The sequence below is a fragment of the Caenorhabditis remanei genome, chromosome V, assembly GCF_010183535.1.
Source record: "Caenorhabditis remanei strain PX506 chromosome V, whole genome shotgun sequence".
NCBI classification, from domain to species: domain Eukaryota; kingdom Metazoa; phylum Nematoda; class Chromadorea; order Rhabditida; family Rhabditidae; genus Caenorhabditis; species Caenorhabditis remanei.
This window is the reverse complement of record NC_071332.1, coordinates 18942971-18959014: the sequence shown is the minus strand read 5'-3', so window position 1 is coordinate 18959014 and position 16044 is coordinate 18942971. Positions and strand designations below refer to the sequence as shown.

Here is a 16044-nt window from a genome sequence, read left to right as displayed (position 1 = left end):
CAGAACTCATGGACCAACTCACCTCTCCCAAATCTTTGCGAAAATGCATTCTGTTCGAATATTTCCGCGGAAAACCCGTTTTCGAAACTTATAACAGTTTCTGTGAAGTAATGGGAAACGAAGCTATCAAATTCAAGGAATTTGAGTTCTGGTATTATCGATTTTCACGTGGAGAATTCGATCTGGATTACGATATTGGGTCGATTATCTCAAACCTCGAATTATCCAATTTGCATAATGATGCTATCGAGAAAATCATTGAGAAATGTGATCTCAAAGAGCAGTGAGCAACCCAGAAACCGCTCGGAACAAACTAAATTAATTCGAAATTTTAGATTGACTCTCCGAAAAGTGTCGAAAGACCTGCGTTCTCTCGTCGATAAACAGAAGATTGCGTACAAATCGATCCACATTGATCTGATGGATTCGTATATCCTTTGTTGGTACAACGACAAAAAGGTTGTGTTTGCAAGCGAGAATTGGGATGAGAATAAGCAACTTGGTTTCGATTATAAGGGATCTTGCACTATTAGAGGCGAAGATTACGTGAAAATCGCTTTGAATGATTTATCGATTGCACTGAATAATCCAAAATTGCGATTGGATGAACTGACAGTCGGCTTTCAGTCCAATGATAAAATGAATCGATTCAGATTGAATAGCCTTCTGCAACATCTGAATCATCAAATACACGTCAAAAAAATTAAAATCGAAGCGAATGTTCCGGAAGATATTCATAAGAATCTTCTATCGATTCTTCCCTGCTTGAAACCGAAGGAACTCGTGAATATTGGAGTTTTCGTAGAAGACCCTGACGATTGGGTACCGGAGCAAGCATTGAAATGCGTCAAGAAAATCGCGAATCTGGAGCAATGGAAGCAAGCGGAAGAACTCACTCTAGACCCTTTAAATCTCTTCCCATTGGAATTTCTCACGCATTTCAAACGTTTTGATTTTTTTACAAGTGGTTTGAACGAGGATTTCTTGATAAATCTCAGAGATGTAAGTTTTTTTTTCCAGTAAACAAATGATTTCTTTCGTATTTTATGGATGTCAATTTATCAATTTCTTTATTGCAGTTATTCTCCACGTCTACCAACTTCCAGTCATGCACTGTCGGTACATACGGTATTCTCGCCAGCTGCACTGAATACCTCGAATCTGTCTGTGAAAGAATGAAATCTGGAGATCCGTCCGTCGTCCTCTACCACTTTAAAATTCCTGAAAATTCGAGCAAGATTTTTGAATTTAAAGTAGACTATAATGAATACCAAATTGATATCGAGAAGAAGAATTTTTGATTTTTTTGTTGTTTCTGTTGTTATTGTTATGAAAGTTGATTAGAATTGTTCCTTTTCTTTTCTCCGTGAAGCGTTCGAAACGCTGTAATTATCTCAGTTAAATTATTTTCTTTCTTATAGATTTTCACTACAATTTCAGAAGCTTTCGAAATATGTCGACTACATCTACCCTCGAATTCTCTAATTTGCCCACCGATGCAATTGGGAAAATCATTGAGAAATGTGATCTCAAAGAGCAGTGAGTAATTCAGAAATCGTTCGCAACAAATTGAATTTATTTGAAATTTCAGATTGGCTCTCCGAAAAGTGTCGAAAGACCTGCGTTCTCTTGTCGATAAACAGAAAATTGCATACAAATCGATCGAGATCAATCCGAGAGATTTGTATATCTTTTGTGTGTATAACGGCAAAAACGTTGTGTATGCAGGCATGAACTTTGATGAGAAGAATGCATTTGGTTTCAATTATAAGGGATGCTTTATCAGAAGCGACGATCATGAGAAAATCGCTTTGAATGATGTGTCGATTGCACTGAATAATCCAAAATTGCGATTGGATGTGCTGACAGTCGGCTATTACTACATTGATGTAATGAATTCATTCAGTTTGAAGAGCCTTCTGAAACAGATGAACCATCAAATACACGTCAAAACATTGACATTCCGTGCGGGAAGTCCGGAATTTCTTCTATCGATTCTCCCCTTTCTCAAACCGAAAGCGCTCGTGAATATCGAAATTGACGGAGTATACGTGGATGACGATTGGGCACTGGAAAAAGTCAGACAAGTCGCAAGTCTGGAGCAATGGAAACAAGCGGAACAACTCACTGCTCACTATTGTTTCCATTACTTCCCATCCGAATTTCTCATGCATTTCAAACGTTTTGTGATCTTAGAGTGGGATGTCACAGAGCAATTCTTGATAAACCTCAGAGATGTTAGTTGTTTTATTACTGCAATGATTATTTTCAGACTTGCAACGGGCCGGGGCGGAATTAAAATTTCTAGGGCCTGGCCCGGCCCGGAAGTTCAGTACTGAAAAAAATTCAAATTTTTTTTTCGAAAATTTCCCGATTTTTTTTGAAAAATATTTCTTAAGAACAACTTTTTGTAGGTTTCGAAGGTTGTTGAAAAATATACTTGAGGAAAAATATGAAAAATTTTCAGAAAATAAATTTTTCGACAAAAAATTGTAGTGGAGAAAGTTCAAAAATTCAAATCCGGGCCGACCGGCCCGGCCCGGAATCTAGCAAGTCTGATTATTTTCAAATGTTATGGACGTCAATTCATCAATTTCTTCATTACAGTTATTCTCCACGTCTACCAACTTCGAGTCATGCACTGTCGAATCAGATCTCGACGACAGCTCTGAATACCTAGAATCGTTCTGTGAGCAAGTCGATACCGGAGATGAAGACGTTCTCCTCTACAACTACAAGATTCCTGACGATTCAAACCAGATGTTGGAGTTCAAATTGGATTATGATCAACAGAAAATGATAATATCGAAGAAGAGTTTGTAATTTTTTGTTCTGTTTTTGATAGAATTGATGTTAAATGTTGTTTTTTGTTTTTGATTCCGTGAACTTTTAGTTTGTTCTGGTTTAGAAAACAATAAATAGAATCTGTCAATAAATTGTAGTCATTTGCTCTTTTTTGACGAAAAATCAAAGAATGCCTCAAGAAGACAAAGAAACGAAGCCTCATCATCCACTGAGATCTCTCACAATCTTTCTCATCTGGATATTCGCTCTCTACGTGGCAGTTATCATTATAAGAGGTTCTGAGCCAACGAAGACCACGCCTTCCAGACCTTCAGAATTCCAGTCTGTGAAGCATAACGGTGTCTGTAAATCACCGGAATGTATCCTTCTCGCTCATCAATTGGTTGGTTTCATTTAAGGAAGGCCTAATCCCTGAATATCAAAGTTATAGCACAATTGGCGAGATGTCTCCGTGGATCCATGTCAAAACTTTTATAAAGCTGTATGCGGAAAGTATAATGAGGATACGCTGGTTGATGGGCATAGAATGATGAAGAAAACGAAAATTGTGGAACAACTTTTAAAAGGTGATTATCTGGAAATGAGTAAATTGGGATTAGGATATACTTAAAACTTGCCTAAAAAGACTTACAGTACCGTGCAGTAAGATATACAATTCGGTCTTTTTCAGCTGAAAATGACCAGAGGGTGTTACGGTAACACTGATTGTCCCACAAAGCAAGTTATGTATAAACCATACAGAACAAAGGTAGACCTTCATTTTTTCTGGATGACAACTGTTTTATATGGACACTCCCTAGAGGTTACATATTTACAAAGTGGTTTCTCCCTTAAATCGCCCCATTTCACTGCAAAATAGAGTGATTTTTGAGCTGTCCCCTTAAAAGGACCATAACTTCCTACGGAGTGTCCGTACAAAAAAGTTGTCAACTTCAAAAATGAAGCTCTATCTTTGTTCTATATGGTTTATTTATAATTTACTTTGTGAAACAATCAGTGATACCGTAACACCCTCTCAAAGTTGGTCATTTTCGACTGAAAAATGCCAAATTGTAAATCTTAATGTACGGTACTGTAGTAGTAAATCTTCCCGTTTTCAAAATATCCCTAATCGCAGAATTCCTCGAACAACCATCCACTTCCACTTCCAAGTCTGAGAAAGCAATGAAGACGTTTTACAAGATATGTGAACGTGCTAAAACTCAGAATGAAACTGAATATTATCAACAACGAGAAGTGACTTCAACTGAGATTTCCAAAAGAATTGGATCCATACCATTTCTTGACAAAAATTGGACGGAATTAAATTTCGATTTGAATGGTTTGCTCAAATTATTCTTTCTGTTAGATGTTCTCTAGATTTTCAGACATGATATCGAACTACTCCTCACTTGGTAGACTAAACCTCGGACTTTTTATGATCCCATCTAATTATCGTGATGTCTTTATTGGAAGAGATTTGCTGTTTTCGAAAGAAGAACTCGCGGAAGTGAAACAGGTTTTAATTTTATTCGTCAACCGGGTCGAAACGAGCAGGGCCGGGCCGGAAGTGCACATACTTTTTTTTCGAAATGTTTCCAATTTTCTTTGGAAAAAATTTCTTAAGAACGGTTTTTTGTAGGTTTCAAAGGTTTTGAGGAATATACTTGAGGAAAAATATGGAACATTTTAGAAACAATTATAGAAAATAAAGTTTTGGAACAAAATTGTAGTGAAAAAAGTTCAAAAATACAAATCCGGGCCGACTGGAGAATGTTCGAAACGGGCCGAGACGGACCAGGACGTAACTCGCTTAAACCTCAATCTTATGAGCTGAAAAATATACCGAAATGTAGATCTCAGCGAGATCTATGACTGTGACCTACTACGGTATGTCTATTCGTTAATGTACTACGTGCCTGGATATAATGCCAAAAACCGCGAAAATGATCATGTTGAAATGAAATATTTTAGGAACACCATTTCTCATTAGAACCTTAGCTGCGGAGGTAGTCTGAGCCTTATCGTACTCTAGCCCTGTCCGCGGCTCATTAAAGACTAGTCATCCGGCCCGTAGTAAGTTACAGGCATAGATCTCGCTGAGATCTAAATGTAGGTATATTTTTCAGCTCATAAATCTTAGTTTGAAACGAGTTACACGCCGGCCCAGTTGACAAGTATGATTAAAAGAATTCACCAATTTCAGATGTATCTAAACGACAACTCAACTTTGATAGATTTTCCGACGTTTGAAGAAGATTTCAAGAATATGGAAACGTTCAATGAAGAGTTAGAAAAAGTGAGGACGTTTTGAAACCAGACGCTTTAGAACAATGATTTTGCAGTTTGAAGAGCAATGGGACTTGTCGTCGTTCACTAAACTCTCTGATCTCCAAGCGCATTTGCCTAGTTTGGATTTCGAGAGGATTCTGAAGAATCTATTCAATTCGAAACATAAAGATGAAGTGTGGGAGACTATTAGGCAGAGGCTACTAGTTCCGAAACTTTCCTTCTTTTTCAATGAGACTTATAATGTGAGTGCTCGCCGCTATATTACCTTACTTCTTCCTTTTCAGCTCGAAACAATATTACAAACTACATCGAAGCGAGTTTTGGCCAATTATTTCGGTGCCTACTTCCGTTTTTTGATGGAGGAAGATAATAGGGACAAACCGGATGGAAACGTGGATTGTGCCAAGGTTGGCAAGTCTACTACAGCCAACTCTATCTATAACCTATTCCAGAAAGTCATTGAAAAACTTCCACTTGCCTCTCTTCGAGTCTTCGCCCGTAACCATTTTGATAAGGAGAATCTCCGATTGGCATCTGATATGGTTGAGGATATCCGACAGAGTTTTGTAGAGATTATCCAGCAATCCACGTGGCTTAGTCAACCAACTAAACTGGCGGCTATTCGAAAGATAGAACATATGCAGAAATTGGTTGGGTATCCGAATGATTTGGAAGTTCCAGGAGCACTTGATAGCTATTTTGATACGGTGAGTTTGATAGAGCGCACTTGCTAAGGGAAGAACTTTTCAGCTCCACCTATCCGAGGGAATGTCTTATCTTGCTGCGGAAGTAGAACTCGACCGATTCCATACCGAACAAGTTATGAACTTTCACGCCTCGCTTCTCTCCATCAAACCTGACGAGATGTACGTCGAAACAAATGCATACTACATGCCAGATCTCAACAAATTGAGTAGGCTACCGTATTTTTTAAACCCTTGGGATGCCTGATTTTCAGCTATAAATGTTGCTCTTTTGGACGAACCATTCTTTGATTCAACCTACCCAAAATATGCGAAAGTTGCCAGTATTGGTGAGCTGATTGGGCATGAAATCGGGCATGGTTTCGATCCATACGGAAGATTGATGGATGAGAATGGAGGATACAAGGATTGGTGGACACCTGAAGACTCGGCGGAGTACGATAGAAGAGCACAGTGCCTGATAGATCAGTACACTGGGTATGACGACCCGGATTTTGGGAGAAATGTAGGGGTAGAAGGGGGTTGCAATTACGCTCTACTGAACATTTTTAGTTGAATGGAAGTATAACTATTGGGGAGATGGCAGCTGATCTTCTTGGGATTAATGTTTCGTGGAAGACGTATAAGAAAGTGGATTTCTCGAGTGAGCCAAGTATTTTTGGGTTTGAAGACGAGAAACCGGATAAACTATTCTTCCATATGACAGCTCTGGTATTTCTAGATGATCAGAATCAACAATCACTCAAGTTGCATTTTCAGACATGGTGCCGTGCACGAGACTCCACACCACTCGCTACAAAACAGAGAATGCTACATCCAACCAGTAGTTTCCGTGTGAATGGAGTGTTCTCGAATATGAAAGAGTTCGCGGAAGCATTCAATTGTCCGGTTGGATCACCGATGAATCCCGTGAAGAAGTGTGAACTTTTTTGAGTAATTTTAGTTTAGTATTAGATGATTACACATGAAGAATATAAATAGACTATTGAGTATTTCATTTTGTTGAAACAGAATAATAAGTTTGATCCACCAGTTGATTTGCCAAAGTGGCTCATTCTGGTGATTTAAAAATCAATAATCAAACAAAGCATGTTACTTACTAAGGAAGGTCATGAAGGCAATTTGGAGATATGGCATATGACCTATATCATCGGAAAGCTGGGAAAACGCTGATTCCAAATATATATTCATTTTTTGTTCTCGAAGCTTGGTATTCGAGAAAAACGAGGGCAAAATGAGAATTATTACCTTTTTAACACACGAAAATCGCAAAAGTATTGCACAATAATAATTTTTATTCAAACTTTTCACGTTTCAGTACTTTTTCTACGTTTCAGAATGTATTGTTTTATTTCTGCGGAGGTTACGGTACATCGTAAAGTACGCATTGGTGTTTGCGGACAATACGTCACACCTCACGCACATTGCTCAGCCTATATTCTCACTTTCTTTTAAGTCCAATTTTGTAATTTCTGCGAAACAAATCGTGTTTTTTTTCCAGAAAATCGCCTCAGAAAATGTCCGAATTTCTGAAAAACAATCCGACGGCTCTTCGCACTTGTATTTTCTACGAGTCTCGCCGCACTAAAAACGTCGAAGAGGCATTCAAAAACTTCTGTGAGGCAATCGGAGTCGATGTGATTGAATATGTGGATTTCGAGTATTGGTTCTATCGATTTTATCACGGAAATCTGGATTTCGATCATGATAGAAGGTTAGCGAAAAATAAATTAGTTTTAAAGCAAATTTTGGAATTTCAGTGCCGATCCGAAGGCGCTCATTCTCACCGATTTACCAATGGAAATGCTCAATGAGATTGTCGGAAATCTGGATATTTGGAATAGGTTAAAAAATAATTTATTTAAATATATGAATTTATAAACTTCCTTTTACAGATTCAATGTCCGAAAAGTTTCAAAAAAGTTAGAGAACATTGTCGACAGTTTCAAATCGAAGTACGACAATATTACCATCGAATTTGAGAGACAAAACGTGTTTCTATATATTAAGAATAGTAATGTTTATTACGAAAAAGAGAAGACTGGTTTCATGCGAAGTGCCAACAAGAATCAAAAATTGAACAGTCAACTGAGTGATGTGTCGACAGTTCTGACCAACTCGAAATCTCCTATCAATTATTTTTTTATTTCAACTCTTTGTTCCGAGATCATCGACACCGAGCAGAAATTGATCGACGCATTTTCCAAAGAAATAAGTCCTGTATTCTATGCAAAACATATTCGGCTAGAATTACAACACAATGAATATGTCATTCAACTTGTGTCGCTGTTCAAACCTGGAGTACTTGAACACCTTAACCTGAATGTATGTAAATGTGACGACGATACTTTCGCGAGACTCGTCGAAATGGACCAGTTCAAACAATTGAAATCGATCAAATGGTATAGATGTAAACCGCTTTCTCTCTCACAATTCAAGCAATTGTCTCATTTGACCACTTTTGAGGTACGCATAGGCGATGTTTCAGCAGAAGAGATTATTATCATTCGAGATGTGAGTTGATACTTGTTTCCTTCAGTCAAATCAATCGCTTTGTTTTCAGATTCTTTCGCAGTTTGCCAATCTAAGAAGAGCCAACATTTCACTGTGCAGTTTCATGAAACTCTCTGAAATTGGTACATCTCTCGGAATCGACTACGACACATCAGGACTAATCACTTATCGTCATCCGATTTCGAATAGTGATAAATCTCTCATTTTGTACATTGACCGTTGCAGTATCGAAGTGACTATCGAAAATAATTAGTTACATTTTTTCTGTTGTTCTTTGTTATCAAATTGTTCTCGAGAATATATATCTTTGTTTGTTATTTAGCATGTGTTATTTATTCCCAGGGTACTGTACTTCGCAAAGTCCGAATTGGTGTTTGCGGACAATGCGCCACACATTACGCGAATTGCTCAGCCTCAATTCTCACTTTCTTTCATTTTAATGATTTTAATTAAAATTAAGTCCAATTTTTTCAGAGAAACTATGGAAATTCCGAAGAATAATCCAACTGCTATCGGTGCTTGTATAATTTATCAATTTCACAAACGAAATTCTTGTCAAGAAGCCTATCAAAAGTTCTGTGCAGTTTTCGGAAGCGATTCGGTTGATTTCGAAAGTTTCAGCTATTATTTCTCTCAATTTCTCCGCGGAAATTTGGATATTAACTATAATAGAGGGTATTTCATCTGACTTCCGTTAAAAATAATTATTTTTCATTTTCAGAATATCAAAAAATCAAAAATTGGTCGATATTCTGAAGAATGATCCGACAGCTCTTCGTGCATGTATTCTATACGAAAATGCTCAATCTCAATCATTTGTCGAATCTCACAACAATTTTTGCGATACAATTAAAAGTGATTTTGTGAAAATGGAAGATTTTGAGTGTTATTGGAATGCTGGGAATAAGAAAAAGTGAGTTTTCAAAAAATATTCGAATATAAATTGTCGACTAGCGTCCCCCGCCTCCCGGCGGGCTCCGCAGTACTCGGCTGCGCCTCGTGCGCGGTGCTTAGCAAGTAATAAATTCAGAAATTAGTTATTTGTTAACCTATTGCAAAAAAAAGATTTTGGAAAAATACCGGCTTTGAGCGGAGTTACATGCCATCAATTCAAAATGAGTCCATTTACTACTGAAAACGTGAAAAAAACAGCTGTTTGTATTCAATTGCAAGTAACTCCGCTCAAAGTCGGTATTTTTTCCGTAATCTTTTTTGCAATAGGTTCACAAATAAATGACTCAAATCACCGATAACGTTTCAGAATAGTAGTAGGTTCATGAAAATTTGTGTCCGGGGGATCTTGAGTCCGGGGAAAATTTGTGTCCGGGGGTTCGTGGATTTGGAATCGATTGGCATTCACAGATTTTTGATATCTCTTTTGGGTTTTCCAGAACCTCCAAATTTGAGGAGGGTCCTAAAGATATTTCGCGCACTGTATCCTCTCACAATCGTTTAGAAATTTCATACAACGGGCCATCATTTTTGACATTTTTATTCGACTCTTTTAACAACAATATTGTAGAAATTTTCACTCATACAAAATAAAACTGAAAAAACAGTGAATTTTCGAACCATAACCGCACCGACTCTCACCCCCGCCCTCTACCAGTTCCCAGGCCAGGAAAGGGAATATATCCATCTTAACCGAAAACCACAAAATTCGGTTTACTGAAAGTTTTACCAACTAAAGGTGCCTTTAATTTCACATGGTTCGATAGAGATATTTTTCTACGTCTACGGATATACTTTTTTTCGGATCCAAAAATTTCGGATCCAAAAATCTCAGTAAATCCGACAGATTATTTTGATGGGCGGAGCTTTCCCGTGTCAACTATTTTTTCTTGATTTTTAAACTTTCCTTTCGATTATCTGCTCGCGCTTTAGATTAACGGACCATTCTGCATAAATAAATTAAGAAATTAAAAAAATAAATCAAGAAATGTTTTATTAAAAATTAAGAATAAAAAATTCTTAAAAAATCCGTCACGTCATTTTTACGTCATTTTTACATTTGCTCATTTTTGAGGTTATTTGAGTGTAACTCGAAGCTAACAGATCCAATTTAAAATCTGATTTTTTAGCCATCTTCCCCATGCCAAGTTACATAATTGTACCAAATTCCAAAATTCTCGGTTCAGTACAACTGGAAATATCGTGAGGAAAGTGAAAAATTCGAGAAAAAAAGTTGAGCTCACACTTTTATGGCTGTAAATCTTATTTTCCCAGGTATCCAAATAATTTTTACATGTCTCGATAGCCAGATTTTTAGAAATCTTGAGTCCAGAAAATCCCTCGGAAATGTTCAAAGCTGGAGCCGTACGAAATAGAAAACGGCGGAAATCGTGAATTTCTCAAGCCATTTTTTTGAGCGAAAAAAGTTGATCTTACTATTTAGCTCACAACTTTCCTCCAAATGCTCCAAACCTAACCCCTGGCGGTCGCCACTGGCGCCCCAAGTTTTTGTATCACCTCAAAAAAGAAATTTTCGAAAAAGTTGAGAACAAAGAAAGTTATTAAGAAAAATGAGTGCGGACAAAATTGTGGACATTTTTGTCGACATTTTTTGAAGCTCCGCCCACTCCAAATCGGCAAGTCATACTTACGTGATTTAAAGAGAGGGGGTGACTAGCGTCCCCCGCCTTCCGGCGGGCTCCGCTAGGAGGGGCTTCGCCCCTTGCGCAGTGCTTAGCAAGCTTTGAATTTTTGTTCTACGACCATTTTGAAGCAAGTTATGAGCGTTTTTCTATTTTATGTGACCCAAGCAAACAAAATTTCATTAGCTTTCGAATGGTAGTAAAATGAAGGTTCTACGACAATTTTGAGCCGAGTTAAAAAAAAACAAAAAAATTAGACCAGCGAGAAACTCGAACCAAAAACCTCCCCAGTGAAGCACCACAACACTGCCACTGAGCCACACACTCGCTGTTGTGTAGCCTCCCAGATGGCGTTTAAGTGGTGGGAAGAGGCACGCTTTCTTCGACTTGACCAGTCGTCTCCTTTCAGAAATGTTCTCCAAAGTTTGGGACTCTATAACTCGGGTCAAAATCAATATTTATTAAATCTGTTTTTTTCTCCCCCTAGATAATTTTCCTCGCTAACACATATCACAAAACCGTTTTAGCCGGACAGAAGACACTCCCGAGCTAAGCGATATAAGCGAAAAACACGTTTTCTCCACAGCTCAGCTCCCACTGGACCGTTTTGGCTGAGACTTGATATTCCATTAGATAATTCCGATTTGACCAACATATCAAAAAATCAAAACAACTTTAGTACAAAAAATTTTCAGGACAGCCAAAACAGTCCGGTGGAGGCCGACTACAGCAAGGCGTTTTTTTCTGTTTTTCTTCAGACCACCGGCCGTACCGGACGGGGGGTGGTTCAAATCAGGAATTTGACGTGAAAAAGTGATTTCTCGTCTAATTTTATGTCTAGTTACCAAATTATATAAAAAACTATCAGGTAGAACTCGAGATAATCGAGGTGAAGCAAAAAAATCGAAAAATCAAAAAATCGAAAATTCTCTCAAAATAAAAAGTTGCCTCCATTCTATCGATTATAACTCGTTTAGAAGTATAGAATCTCAAAAAGGGGGTTTTTAATAAAAGATTGCCCCGAAAAATTCCTATCTTTTAAAAAAATAAAATCAAAATTTCATCGAGAATCGGAAAAGTTATTAATGGCGCAATTTGGGTATAAAATCTTGACATTTTTTTGTCGCTTTTTTCGCCTATTTCTGAGCACAACTCTGCTCTTTTCCACTCCAGAAGTATGGAATTTGGCAAAAAGCAAGAAAAAGTTATTAGCTAAACAGCTAAAAAAAAATTATCGGAAAATATGAAGTTTGAACAAAGCTACACCGGCAAAACTGAAAAACAAAATTATCTACACGCGCTTAAGCCCCGCCCACTTTTTTTCCCCCCGCCATACCTACTACCCATTGGGAAAGAAGGTGGTGGATTTCAGAGAAAATCCGGATCCGCTCCCTAAGACACCACCATCGACGAAATTTGAATATGATCTACTCGACATTTATATTGGAGACGGTTATGTAGATTTGAGCGCGGATGGAATTGATGAAATATTCGAAAATACTGACTACCTGATAGACGCCTTCGAAGAATTGAAATTGTTTTCTGAAAATGCGGAAATTCAAGAAATCAGATTACATTTGAACTCGATAAGTGAAAAGAAAGATGTCGAATTGTTCCATTCGATTTTCAAAAAATCGATATTCCTCGCGAAATCTGTTTATATTAAAGCGTTTTATACATCTCAAGCCTCATCGATTTTGAAGTTTTTCGATTCGAAAAAATTGGGAAATTTCGAGATACAATGTTCAGAGCACGATGGAAGAGTTCACTCGTATTTCGAAATAGAGCATTTCAGAAAAGTGAAAAATGTGTCACTTCGAGATTTTGGAGTTTTCGATTTTTCCCATCTCGATTATTTCCATCATTTCGACTCTTTCGAAATTCGAATTATTTCGATTTCCGCTTCGAAAATTGTCCGCTTGAGAGATGTAAGTACGCTCCGTTGACAACTTTTATTCAAATTTTCATTCAGGCACTCTCCAAATCCGCCAATTTCAAAACCTGTTGCATTCTATCCGGTGATAGAGATTTTGATGTTGTCAGCGTTGGAAGAGCTCTCGGAACCGCCCATCTCGATGAAAATCACTGGCATATGACTTATCGTCACCTGATAGACGGAGTTGACGGATTTCTTGTTTTTGAAATTTATAGAACTTTTATTACTGTTAATAAGATTTGTTAATTTTTTATTTTTGTGAAATAACGAGTTTTTTAATCACAAAGCGTTAGACCCGCACAGTCAGCGAGGTCCATGTCAAAAAATGTCTCATTTCACAAAAGTCACTTGCTTCTTTGTTTTGCGCTTCATCAATTTATTCATGCTAAAACAATTTCTGTACATTTCTGAAATTGAGACCTCGATTTCACTTCAAAACTCATTTTAAGACAGCAAACATTGGAGCGCCGCACACTTTTCATCGAAAACTTCAAAGAACTCTCAGAACTAGTTAATTAAGAGTAATTAAAAGTGTGTATATCAACATTAAAACATCGAATTTAAACCGTTAAAACACAGCTATTACAACTGCGCTCTACCAAAATGCCCTTTTTAAATTTCTCTCTTTCTCTGATGCTCTCAATTTCGCCCACTAGTATTTTTTCGATTTCGCTAGAGCGCGGTTGTAAGGAGCGTGTTGTGCTATTAAATTTTCAAGTCTAGTGGAGCGCGTTTAACCCAGACCTCGTGCTACCCAGTCAGCGATATTCACTTTTTGATATACTGGGCTGACTTTTTGATATACTGGTCTGATAGTGAGTCTAGACACTTAAAAATCATTGTTTAGACTCAGCTGAAAGTCAGAAAAATATTGAGTCGGGAAGTTTCCAGATTTTTAATCTTCGAAACTCAATTCTAGCTTTTAATAACATGTTTTGGACATGCGAGTAAATAGCTTTTGGAAAATTAAACAGAAGTTTTATTTAGGAGTTTCATGATCACATTAGTAAAGTTTTTGAGTTAAGACACCAAACATTGGAGCTCCGCCCACGTTTTATTGGAAACTTCAAAGAACTCTCGAAACTAATTAATAAATTGAGAAAAATTGAAAGTGTGTAAATCCATTAGTTTGGAACAACAACCTGCAATACAATTACTTTTTCAAAAAGTATTTTATCATATTCCTTACCGTATTTCTATTCTTCCCCAACGCAAACTTTCGGTACTCAGGAGACAACAAAATGCAAAGAATCCATCTGATGGAGCAAGTGAACATGGTCAAAGCACCTGTCAGAACCCCTTGTAGGACAACGAAGATTGCTCTGAAATGGGGGTTTTAAGTCTTTGCACAGGAGTGCGAGGCGTAAGGTCCGCAACGAACAGTTTTGAATTTTTTCCGAGTCGCGTTGCGTGCGCGTCGCGGTTTTTATTGAAAAATAAAACAAATAAATGCAAAATTTGATATTGGCACCGTACCAACCCTTGTGCGCACTGCTGTGCTACTGGCCATTTCGCAACTTTTGAGTTTTTCAATTTGAAAATATCAAATTTCATGGTTGCGAAATGGCGTAGTTGCGAAATATCGCATCTTGCGTACATAGATCCAGCATCGACAAGCGCATCGAAAAATAGGGAAGAATATCCTATAAGAGCCATACAAATATCAGTTAGGGAGTTGAGGAAAATGAACAATAAACACAAGAAGATAGTTTTGATAGTAGTTCTGGAAACTTCTTTTATTTTCGTAGGTACAGTACCGTGCAATAAGATATACAATTTGGCCTTTTTCAGCTGAAAATTACCATGCTTGCAAACCCGAAACGGGCCGACACTGGCCGGCTCGTAACTCTCTTCAAACTTTATATTATGAGCTGAAAAATATACCAAAATGTAGATCTCGACGAGTTCTATGTCCGTGACCAACTACGGGCTGGATGGGTTTTCGATATGTCGCAGGTCGTGAAAAAGTGCCAAAAAACGCAAAAATGGTCAAAAAAGCCATTCTAGCCCGGCTCGCGGCACATTAATGAATAGCCATCCGGTCCGTTGTAAGTCACAGACATAGAACTCGCCGAGATCTACATTTTGGTATATTTTTCAGCTCATAACATTGAGTTTGAAGCGAGTTACGAGCCGGCCCGGTTTGCAAGTATGAAAATTACCAACTTTGAGAGGGAATTACGATATCCCTGATTACAAAAAAGTTGCCAACTACAAAAATGAAGCTCTAGCTTTGTTCTTTATGGTCTATACATTATTTACTTTGTGGGACAATACCGTAACACCCTCTAATCATTTTCGGCTGAAAAAGACCAAATTAATTATCTAACTGCACGGTACTGTATGTTGGTCCAGATGTCCACACAAACCTGTCCTCCGCCTTCTTTGTACACTTCAACAGATAATACATAACTAGCACAGAGACAATAGGATGAATAACGTTTATAGCCAGCATGAGACTTGAAAATCCAATAATAAGATCTCCATCGTTTATGAAAATATACGAGTACTGCTTCTCGATATTTTTCTGCTTTGATCCGAAACAATCCAGGTTTTCATAAATAAAAGCACTGTAGAAAAATATGAAATATTGCAAGACTAGAGAAAAAATTGCGGTCCAGGAGAATAGCTTCACAAAGTGTTTAGAAGGTTTGCCTTGAAATATATCCGCTGAGAATATCAATTTTGAAATTTGATAGGCTCCTAATCCAAGGCAAAGAAGGATGATAGCAGTGGAGGAAGCACGGCGAATAGTGATTAAAGCAAGTCTTAGGACTAGCATTTCATATGAATCGTAGCCTTCACAAAATCTTGAGTTAAATTTGAAAAATTTGACTCGAAGGTAAAAAATGAAGAATTCCTCAATGAATTGAACCACTAGATAAGTGAAATCACAGAGACTGATAGCCAATAAGAATTTGAGAAGTGCGATAGAGCGAAGTTGCTTTTGGAGGAGAACTCTGATATGAAACATGTGGAAGATGACTCCAATTGGAGGGAGTATCATACAGAGTAGTCGGTATGGAGGGAGATAAAGGAGCACATATTTTTGAGCTTCGTGGAGTTTCTCTTCCCCTGTGGACATTCTATGTTGACTGATCAAAAACTCAGAAATACATAATCAGAAATCTTTTAGTGCACTCGGGTCACACCCACTTGCTCTAAATTCCATTTTAATCTTGTCTAGTAGTAAAATTACATGTTAATCCCTCCTCTCAGA

The 16044-nt window shown here is 37.7% G+C and overlaps 4 protein-coding genes across 4 annotated transcripts; 3 read left to right on the top strand and 1 right to left on the bottom strand.

The window, feature by feature from the left end:
- Positions 1-110: 110 nt before the first annotated feature.
- GCK72_021171 (uncharacterized protein) lies at positions 111-1301 on the top strand (the record flags this gene model as incomplete). The annotated part of the gene is made up of 3 exons (XM_053734077.1): positions 111-283; positions 336-1002; positions 1080-1301. The coding sequence occupies 3 exons, from the start codon at positions 111-113 to the stop codon at positions 1299-1301; spliced, it is 1062 nt and encodes a 353-aa protein (XP_053582990.1).
- A 152-nt stretch (positions 1302-1453) lies between these two features.
- Positions 1454-2823, top strand: GCK72_021170 (uncharacterized protein; the record flags this gene model as incomplete). Its single annotated transcript, XM_053734076.1, has 3 exons — positions 1454-1539; positions 1592-2237; positions 2608-2823. The coding sequence occupies 3 exons, from the start codon at positions 1454-1456 to the stop codon at positions 2821-2823; spliced, it is 948 nt and encodes a 315-aa protein (XP_053582989.1).
- Positions 2824-2974: 151 nt separating this feature from the next.
- On the top strand, positions 2975-8547 carry GCK72_021169 (uncharacterized protein; the record flags this gene model as incomplete). The annotated part of the gene is made up of 16 exons (XM_053734075.1): positions 2975-3187; positions 3236-3371; positions 3923-4126; positions 4173-4303; positions 4991-5083; positions 5130-5318; positions 5361-5483; positions 5529-5783; positions 5827-5989; positions 6035-6285; positions 6333-6491; positions 6540-6689; positions 7295-7494; positions 7541-7624; positions 7676-8294; positions 8344-8547. 16 exons carry the CDS (start codon positions 2975-2977, stop codon positions 8545-8547), a joined length of 3174 nt encoding a protein of 1057 aa, XP_053582988.1.
- Positions 8548-15141: 6594 nt separating this feature from the next.
- Positions 15142-15909, bottom strand: GCK72_021168 (uncharacterized protein; the record flags this gene model as incomplete). The annotated part of the gene is made up of 1 exon (XM_053734074.1): positions 15142-15909. The coding sequence occupies one exon, from the start codon at positions 15907-15909 to the stop codon at positions 15142-15144; it is 768 nt and encodes a 255-aa protein (XP_053582987.1).
- Between the last annotated feature and the right edge of the window lie 135 nt (positions 15910-16044).